This window comes from Camelus ferus, chromosome 12 (assembly GCF_009834535.1).
Source record: "Camelus ferus isolate YT-003-E chromosome 12, BCGSAC_Cfer_1.0, whole genome shotgun sequence".
In the NCBI taxonomy this organism is placed as follows: Eukaryota; Metazoa; Chordata; class Mammalia; order Artiodactyla; family Camelidae; genus Camelus; species Camelus ferus.
In genome coordinates, this window is record NC_045707.1 from 20,592,001 (window position 1) to 20,602,341 (window position 10,341).

The 10,341-nt window shown below is 45.9% G+C and overlaps 1 protein-coding gene and 1 long non-coding RNA gene across 2 annotated transcripts; one reads left to right on the top strand and one right to left on the bottom strand.

Moving 5' to 3' along the window:
- Positions 1-303: 303 nt before the first annotated feature.
- Positions 304-1,071, bottom strand: LOC116667836 (olfactory receptor 10P1-like). The gene has a single exon (XM_032493884.1). It carries the CDS (start codon positions 1,069-1,071, stop codon positions 304-306), a length of 768 nt encoding a protein of 255 aa, XP_032349775.1.
- A 687-nt stretch (positions 1,072-1,758) lies between these two features.
- Positions 1,759-4,627, top strand: LOC116667624. Its single transcript, XR_004324534.1, has 2 exons — positions 1,759-2,969; positions 3,818-4,627. It is a non-coding gene; the product is annotated as an uncharacterized LOC116667624 (long non-coding RNA).
- Positions 4,628-10,341: the final 5,714 nt, after the last annotated feature.

Consider the following 10,341-nt stretch of genomic DNA (forward strand, 5'->3'; position numbering starts at 1 on the left):
ACCATGGCAATCAGCTTGCTCAGGGATCCGGAATTATCTAGAAGATGTTAAATGTTCTTCCCCCTAGGCAGTATTCCCTTCCATTCTCCCCTGGTCTAATAACTCATGCTCTGATAGTGAGTCTGGAGTGTGGGAGAGGAGATAAGATACAGATTTATCTCTGTTTTAACTCCAACTCCTTCTGCGAGGAGGCCTCATCTCTTTGAGGTGCTGCATGGTTTCTGTTAGGCTAGGGTTTAAGTCCAGCACCTGAAGGCTGAGAGGAGGAGCAGACTTGAGTCAGCAGACAACCCCTGAGTCCCTTCAGGGTGAGGGGACTTGCCTCTTCACCACGTGCCGCAGGGCCCTTGTCACCTCCTTGTTGCGAAGGGTGTAGATGATGGGGTTGAGCACGGGTGTGATGATTGTGCAGAAGAGGCTGAGGATGCGGTCCGTGGTGACAGAGGAGCCTTCCTGGGGCCAGATGTAAGTGATGCTGGCCGTTCCAAAGAAGAGGGAGACTGTGAGCAGGTGGGAGGAACAGGTGGAGAAGACCTTGCGGTGGCTCTGGGTGGAGCCCATTGCCAGGATGGCACCCAGGATGCAGACATAAGAGGTGACAATCAGAGAGAAGGGGACCATGATGAAGACCACGGTGGCTGTCATCACAGAGATCTCACTCCTGTGCTTCCCAGCACTGGCCAACCTCAGTACTGGCAGGATGTCGCAGAGGAAGTGTGGGATGGTTGGGCGGCTGGGGAAAGGCAGGGTGAAGATGAGGGAGGAGTGCGTGGTGGCCGTGATGATGCCCACGAGCCAGGAGATGCCCACCATGGCCGCGCAGGCCCGCCGGCTCATGAGGGTGGAGTAGTGCAGGGGCCGGCAGATGGCAACATAGCGGTCATAGGCCATGGCTGTGAGCAGGCAGCCCTCTGAGATGCCCAGGACAATGAAGTTGTACATCTGGGCTGCACAGCCCCAGAAGGAGATGGCCCGGGGGTATGGGGAGGCCAGGTTAGCCAGGGTGCTGGGCACGATGTCGGTGGTGTAGAGGACCTCCACCATGGAGAGGTGGCACAGGAAGAAGTACATGGGTGAGTGCAGGGTGGGGCTGACCTGTGTGAGGAGGATGATCGGGAAGTTGCCCAGCAAGGTGACCAGGTAGACCAGAAGCACCACCCAGAACAGGGGGGCCCTGCAGGGCCTTGAGGTCAGAGAATCCCAGAAGGAGGAATGCAGGCAGAGTCTGAATATGCCTGTCAGTATCTACAAATTTTGAACTACAAGTCTGTCCTTTCCCACCTCCCTCCCCCTGGGCAACCACAAGTTTGTATTTTGTCAATGAGTTTGTTTCTATTTTGTATTTATTTATTTTATTTTTTTTAGATTCCACAAAGAGTGATCTCATACGGTAGTTTTCTTTCTCTTTCTGGCTTACTTCACTTAGAATGACATTCTCCAGGGACATCCGTGTTGCTGCAAATGGTGTTATGTTGTCATTTTTATGGCTGAATGGTATTCCATTGTATAAATATACCACATCTTCTTTATCCAGTCATCTGTTGATGGACATTTAGGCTGTTTCCATGTCTTAGCTATTGTAAATAGTGCTGTTATGAAGATTGGAGCACAGGTATCTTTTTAAAGTAGGGTTCCTTCTGGATATATGCCTAGAGCGGGATTCCTGGGTCATATGGTAAGTGTATTCCTGGTCTTTTGAGGAATCTCCATACTGTTTTCCACAGTGGCTTCACCAAACTGCATTCCCACCAGCAGTGTAGGAGGGTTCCCTTTTCTCCGCAGCCTCTCCAGCATTTGTCATTTGTGGACTTCTGAATGATGGCCATTCTGACTGGTGTGAGGTGATACCTCATTGTAGTTTTGATTTGCATTTCTCTGAAAATTCGTGATATTGAGCTTGGGAGGATGGTAGCAGCAGTAGCAGCTGCGGGAGGAGGGGGGCTGCCCCTTGGGAGCCATTCATTTGCTCCCATCCCCCCTGCAGCCTGACCTGGGGGTGGACGCTGCTGCTCCAGTTTGACTGGACCCACGTCTTTAGGTCAGTCTGCTCCCAGGAGGCTGGCATGGTGGGGTTAGGGTCGAGGGCGGCGGTGGCAGGAAGGAGGCTGCCCTGTGCAAGCCCCTGCTGCCCCAGGTTTGCAGGACTCACATGTTTAGGTCAGCCTCCTTCCTGGAGGCCTGCACGGTTCAGTCAGGGAGCAGGGAAGGCTGCAGAGGTGGCAGCTGAGGCGGTGGCGGGAGAAGGGGGTCTGCCCAGTGCCAGCTGGTGGATTTGGTCCCATCTCCCCCACAGCCTGGCCTGGGGGCTGCTTCTGCTGCCCCAGGTTCGCTGGAGGCACGTTCTCAGGTCAGCCTGCTCCTGAGAGGCGGGCGTGGTGCAGTCAGTGTGCAGGGCGGGTGGTGCAGCAGCCACAGCCGTGAAATGGGAGCAAATCCCCGTGCTAGCTCAGGGCAGTCCCAAGCCAGCCATCGCCACCTTCTCCACCCGCTGACCGCACCGTGTCCGCCTCCCAGGAGCAGGCTGACAGGGAGAAATGCTTTCCTATAAGCTGGGGCAGAAGTGGCCTCTCCCAGGCGAGGCCGCGTGGTAGAAAGGAGCAAGAAGACTGGCTCTCCTAGGGCAGCCCCCTTCCCCCACCGCCCCTGCTGCTGCCTACTGCCAGTCCCCCGTGCAGGTCCGAGTGCCCAGAGCCTCCGCCCTCGGTGTCTGGGTCAAAATCCAGGCCATCACCTACCCAAGGTCCACTGGCAAGCAGCGTGCAGCCGAGGACACCCTGACCTCCTGGCTCTGACGAGGCCTCAGGCATGGGAGGCAGGGCACCCAGGCTGGAATGAGAACTGTCTTGATCCCTGCTCGCCAGGCCCAAGACCCTTCGACACATGAATGTATGCCTGCACACTGCACAGGATCCGTGTCTGGTGGCTGTTGCCATGGTGACTGGAGCCCAGACCTCCCCGCCCCCAGTGGGGTGAGGGGGTCACCTCGGGGCAGGGGTGCACTTTGAGTGAGGGGGGATCCCATGGTGATAGGGAACAGGCTGAGTGGTGAGGAGCCGCTGGGAGTGGAAGTGACCTGGCTGAGAGGTGAAGTGGCAGGCCCTGGGTGAGGGGCGCTCGGAGTGGGAGGACCCGGCTGAGGGGTGGGGGAACCCCTGGGTGAGGCATGAGGGGTCAGGTTGGTTTGCGGGGGCTGTAGGTTAGGACCTAGTGGGGCGGAGTGTAGTGGCCGGTACTCAAGTGTGAGGAGAAGAGGCCTTGTCTAGGGGGTCTGGTCTGCGACCCGGCCTGACCTGGGGTGGGGAGGCAGTGATGTGGGTGGGGGCGGTGAGCAGGGGGAGTGGGATTGGGGGATGTTGCCTAGCTCGGGGCTGGTGGTGGTTCTGGTTGGGTGCCAGGACGCGGTCAGTGGCGTGGAGGGGCATTGGTGTTAGGGACCTGGCAGGCTTTAATAATCCAATCAGGATCATAAGCATCAACTTCTATCAAATAACTATAATTCTTGGAAACTATCCTAACTATTCTATTAAAACAAATATTGAAAAATATTACAGAATATTCAAAATTTAAATATTTATAACCACAAATATTTGCTAAACACATGTTTAAGTACATAATCGAACGCAGTTTGACGCGTGTGGATGTAGGGAGTGTTATTACCAAACGTGTGCTCTTCACAGTGGGGTGAACTCACACAGTCCACGTGCTTCCAAGGCGTCCGCACACCAAGCCCCGAGTTGTTAGCTGATATCCTGCTGACACATGCTTCCAGTTTCCTCATAAAAATGTGAGCAATTTAAATACCTTTCTCTTATTTTAGGCAATTCAGACCAGACTACAGAAGTGAGAGCACTGTATTCTTTTGAAGGACAACAGCCCAGGGACTTGAATTTTCAAGCTGGAGACAGAATCACAGTTTTATCAAAAACAGACTCACATTTTGATTGGTGGGAAGGAAAACTCCGAGGTCAAACTGGCATTTTTCCAGCCAGCTCTGTTACCATGAATTAAAGTTTATATGATTTCCTTCTTTGAGAGTTATAAGAAAATTATTTCTGCACTCACAGGATTTACTATCTAGTTAAACAGTGTTTAATACAAGTTCAAAACCTCTTCTGTTTATTCCATAAACCTTTATCCTGTATGTAAAAGATTTTGTTTTTCTATATATAAATGGTTACCTTACATGTCTTTAAATACTTTCTACTAATTTTATTACATATACTATTTAAGAGTTAATGTCTTCCAATTTATATGGTCACATTATTTTTGTGTTCATTTTTAAACACCCATAAATATTTGATTTGGCTTTGTACCTTATGACTTTAATTTGGGAAGCTTAAGGATGGGGGTGTGAATTCTAACTGTGTATTAAATAATAATTAGAGTTGTAGGTACTAACTAGAATATTAATTCTTAAAATTATTTCTATACCTTCAAAAGTTGCATATATATGTTTCATGTACATATATGTAAGATGCTATTACAAAGAAATTCAACCACTGTTCATTAAAAAAAGATGACATCTATTAATTTTTTTTCTTTGTGAGGTTATGTTCATTTGTAGCAGTAGAATAAACTTATGTTGACATGCTTCTGTTGTCCTTAAATAAATGTTTTTAAATGCTAAGTTAATGTTTTGATTTTGTTTTTCTTATTCGTGTTTTGTAAAGTAACCAGAGGTCTGTGGTTGGTCTGCAGGTTAAAACTCACCTCCGTGATTGTACTGCTAAATTCTTTTTTTCAGCTTTATTAACATAAACTTGATAAATAAAATTGTAAAAGTTTTAAAGTGTCTGTGATTTGAAATACACAGACATTGTGAAAGGATTCCTACTGAGTTAATGAACACATCCAAAATCTCACATACTTTTTTATTTGATGACAACCCTTAAGTTCTATTCTCTTAGCAAATTTCAGTTATAGAATGCAATATTATAACTGTAGTCACCACCCAGAACATACTCCTCTTACAAACTGTAAGTTTGTACCCTTTGATCAACATCTCTTAATTTCGCCCACCTCCCAACCCCTGGTCGACACCAATCTGGTCTCTTTTTATGAGTTTGGCTCTTTTGAATCCTGTTTGAGATCATGCAGTATTTATTTGTCCTTGTCTGATTTATTTCATTTAACATAATTCCCTCAAGTTTCATCATTTCAAGATTTTCTTCCTTTGTTTATATATATGTATCATTTTCCTTATCCATTCATCTGTTGATGGATATTTAGGGTTTTCTATATATAATAACATGCCAGCTATAAACAGAGAAAATCTCACTTCCTCCTTTCCAGTTTGAATGCCCTTTATGTCTTTTTCTTTGTCTAATTGCTCAGGCCATGGCTTCCAGTACAACACTGAATAGAACTGGTGAGAATGGATGTCCTGACTGTTCCTGATCCTGGAGGGAAAGTTTTCAGATTGTCACTGTAGAGTATGATGTTACCTGTGGGCTGGTTGAACATGAGCATCTTGTTTAATCTCCACGTATTTGTGAACTTTCCAGCTTGCTTCTTACAATTGATTTCTAGTGTTATACCACTGTGGTCAGAAAAAGATTATTGATATGATTTCAGTCTTCTTAAATTCCTTAAGATCTATTTTGTGCCTAACATAGACTCTATCCTGGAGAATGTTCCATGTTCACTTGCGAAGAATGTGTATTCTGCTGCTATTGGATGAAATGTTCTGACATGTTCTTTAAGGCCAGTGTTTCCTTATTGATTTTCTGTCTGGATGATCTATCCATTGATGAAAGTTGGGTATCAAAGTCCCCCCCATAATTTTGTATTGCTATTTCTCCTTTTAGGCCTATTAGTATTTGCTTTATATATTTAGCTGCTCCTACGTTGGGCACATAAATATTTGCAAATGTTATAGCCTCTTGTTGAATTGACCCCTTTATTGTTATATAATGACCTTTTCTGTCTCTTATAGTATTTTGATTAAAGTCTATTTTTCCTGATGTAAGTAGAGCTACCTCTGCTTTCTTTTGGTTTTCATTTGCATGGAATAACTTATTTCATCCCTGTACTTTCAGTCTGCATGTGTCTTGAAAGCTGGTGAGTCTTTTGTAGGTAGCATATAGTTGGGTCTTATTTTTTTTTTTAATCCATTTAGCTACTCTGTGTCTTTTGAGTAGAGAATTTAGTCCATTTACACTTGTAGTAATAATTGATAGGTAAGGACTTACTATTGCCATTTAGTTCATTATTTCTTGGCTGTTTTGTAATTCCTCCACTCCTATCTTCCTCTCTGTCTCTGTGACTTGGTAATTTTATGTAGTGCTATTCTTAAATTCCTTTCTCTTCTTCTTTTGTATATCTACTATGTATTTCTGCTTTGTGTTTACCATGAGGATTACAGGAAACGTAACAGTCTGTTTTAAGCTGATAACAAATTTGCACACACATTAAAGCTCTGCATTCTTACTCCCCACCCCTGCCATTTTAGGTCTTTAATGTCACAATTTATCTATTTTTACCTGTGTATCCATCAACAAATTATTATAATTATAGTTACTTCAATGCTTTGTTATTTAACCTTCATACTAGATTTATAAGTGATTTCACCACCACCAGCATTACAATAGGAGAGTATTCTGAATGGAACTCTATTTTTAATTTTACCAGTGAGTTTTATGCTTTCCTATGTTTTCCTGTTACTAATTTGCATCATTTCATTTCCTTTTGAAGAACTCCCTTTAGCATCTCTCATGAGGCAATGTTAGTGGTGATGAAGTTCTTCAGCTTTTGTTTATCTGTAAAACTGTTTCTCTTTTTATTCTGAAGGACAGCTTTGCCAGGTAGAGGATTCTTGGTTGATGGTTTTTTCTTTCAGCACTTTGAATGTATATCATCCTGAGAGCTCTCTTCTGACTCACAAGGTTTCTGTTGAAAAATCCACTGGCAGTCTTATGAGGGTTCCCTTGTCATAATAAGTTGCTTTGCTCTTGCTGCTTTTAAGACTGTCTTCTTGTCTTTAACTTCTGTTGAATTACAATGTGTCTCACTGTGGGATTCTTTACATGCAGCTTATTTGGAGTTCTGGGCTTCCTGGGTCAGGACGTCTGCTTCTCTCCTCAGTTTAGGGAAGTTTTCAGCCATTATTTCTTCGAATAGGCGTTCTGCCTCTTTTCCTCTCTCCTCTCCTCTGGGACCTCTATAATGTATATGTTCACCTGCTTGGAGGTTCCTGAAAGGCCCCCTAGTATCTTCACTCTTCATTCTTTTTCCTTCTTGTTCTCTGCTTGAATAAATTCTACTGCCCTGTTTGCAAGTTTGTTGATCATTCCTTTTGCTCAATCTAGTCTACTATTGAGCCTCTCAATTGAATTTTTCAGTTCAATTATTTTTATTCTATTTTTCAGTTCTATGATTGCTGTTTTGTACTTTTCAATATTTTTAATCTCTTGTTGAAGTTTTCACTTTGTTCATACATTGCTCTCCTGAATCAGTGAGCATCTTTATGACTTATTTTAAACTCTCTCTCAGGTAAATCATTTCTTTCTATTTTATTATGGTAAGTTTCAGAAGATTTAGCTTCTTCTTTTGCTTGGAATCAATTCCCCTGTTTCTTCATTTTCCTTGACTCTCTGTATTGGTTTCTGCACATTAGATAAAATCCACCACCTCCCAGTCTGGATGGAATGGTCTCCCGCAGGAGTGGAACCCTGGCAGTCAGCCAGCCCTCAGCTCCTGGTTGTCTGTCTTAAACCTCGGCGATTGTCCAAACTGCTATCTTTGTTTTTAGTGGCTCCCAAGACCCATCAGTTTTCCAAAGGGGAAACTCTCAGGTAGCGCCTAAATGTGGGTCGATTGGAAGCTGGACCCTCAGGCAGGACTGAGAACATGTGTGATGTGGCCCTTTCTATAGAGAAACTGGAGGATGAGTGTTTTGACTTGCTCACCCCGTGCTGAGCTGTGGGGTATAGCTGAGGCGGGTATTCCTGTGTCCATTTAAAAAGCACACCTTTCTTTTAGTCCTGTGGCACTCGGGAGTGGAAGTCCTACAGGCTACCAAACCTGGGTGATTGGGGGCCCATCCCTCGAATGGCAGCTGTAAAAGCTGGGGCACTAGGTGTGTGGACAAACTCCTTCCAGTGACATGCTTGGTTTTACTGTTGGGATAAGCTGGGAGTTGGGGGTCCCCTCAATTGCAGGGCACTGCGCTGGGGGTGGGGTTTATAGGGAGGATGTGCCTTTCCTACCCCTTCTGATGTGGGTGTTTTCTGTTACCCGATGTGTAGGAATCACTCAGCCAGGCTCTGGGTTTCTCTCAGAGGCAACTGCTCCATGAATAGCCGTGTACTCAGTGCCTCTGTGCTAGAAGGGAAATTCAGGAGCCTCCAAGTTACCATCTTTGTCCTTCTAACTTCTTTCTTGAACTCCAGACCCGTATCTCCAACTGTGCATTTGACAGCTCTATTTGGATGTGTAATAATCTCTAACCTTGCTCGTCCAAGGTAAATCTCGCTTTTGCTTTCCTGCCCCTAAAGCCTGCCCCTCCTGCAGTACCCCCTCTTCAGTGACTGGAAATCCCACTTGTTACGGAGTCCAAACTCATTCTGCTTGCCGCACAACAGGCCAATAAATTGGGAGACGAAGTATTGGGGCAAGGAATAGCGACTGTTCTGAAAGCTGGCCGACCGAGAGGATGGCAGACTAACGTCTCGGAGAACCATCCTACTCCAGTCAGAATACAGTCTCCTTTTATACAGAAAAACAGGGGAGGCAGTGTGGTTGTTGCAAAGTTCTTGCTGCAGGAAGTCTTTGTTCCTGCAGCTGTCCATGTGGGTCAGGCCTTGGTGTCCCTGTAAACCTCCAACAAAACAAAGATTATTTATTTTCTGTTTTGCAACTTGCCATCTCTACATAAGTGCAGAAGTGCTAACATCCTTAAAGGTCAGAGCCCCGAGAATAGGCTCTCCTGTACATTTCAGGCTAAAGGCAACATTGTTTTACAAAAGGTGCAGAGCTAGCAAGACTAAGCCTGGAAAACAGGGCACAGTGGTGAAAGCCACAGGAACAGATCCAATATGGAGTCAGATTTGTTCTTTTCTGTTACAGAGGGACACGGTGACAGCCTCCTGGCAATTGGCTGGAGGCGTGGCCTGCTGAGAGCAGCCTGGCGACTGGCCCGAGAGGCCACAGGGGTCACAGGGAGGCATTATGATGCACCACGGGCAGTTATAAAAGCCGGCGCCGCTGCAGAGGTGAGCCATAGCAGAGGTGGCCTTTCCGGTTCTCTTGCTGGTTGTGGCCGTGTCCTGGACCACCTTCTCCGTGTCCATCTCTGACGCACTCCATGCCCTTTCCTCTTGCCCCAGGCCCCTCACACACACCGAGCACTCTACTCTAATGCCAGGATCCACCTTCGGGCCCCTCTGCGGGCCGGCAAGTTTGTACACCTGCACCTGGCACCTCCTGCACCTGCATCGGCTAGCCTGGCTCCTCTCCTTCTGGTTCCAGCCCCGCGGCGAGAGATTGGGCTTCGAGAACAGGAGCACAGCTGCCCATCCCGAGACTGCACCTCCCAGGTCTCTGGCATCCCAACACAGCTTCCAACCAGCCAGCCAAGTGCCCATGTGGAGAAATTAGAGAGATGGCAGCCGCTGACCCCTATACCGCACTCCCCAGGACCCCCTTGAACTGAGCCATGGGTATCCGGCCCCAAGCTTCCCATGGCTGCTCCCCAAGTCCTCTTATGCCTGTGGCCATCGGCACCTCTGCCAGGCCCAGGTCAGCTGGCAGGAAGAGGCTGCTACATGGTGGAAAAGGAAGACATCCTGCCAGTTTTCTTCAGGTAGTTGCCATTGCCTGGTTGGGTAGCTGAGGTTGCGTGTGGCCCTGAGACCTTGGGGTAAGAATACTTATAGCTGAGGACATTGTCAAATGATGAAATGAAAACAACTTAGTAATGAGTGTAATATCTTTTTTTTTTTAGAGGAGAGGAAAATAACTTTATTGATTTTTTGCAAATCATTCTCTGTGCTCAAACTACTATAAACTGGCAGCTCTAATTTCTAGAAACATAAATTTAAAAACCTTACTTCATTAATGGAAGGACCTGATGACTGACTCTCTCTCTCTCTCACACATATACCCCACACATAGACAGTAATTAAGGCTGCATGAGTCAAAATTACATTATGAATTATGAGATGTCAACATTATATAAATAAAATTTAATAGTGAAACAGTTATCTGGAAGCCCTGCGAATTTTTACCCTACACATTTTGGAGGACATCACATGGGTTAAGAAAAACACAACAAAATTCCATGTGTTCAGATAATCATTTGAATGTTTACATACATTTTTGGTTTGTTATTTATTTATAACT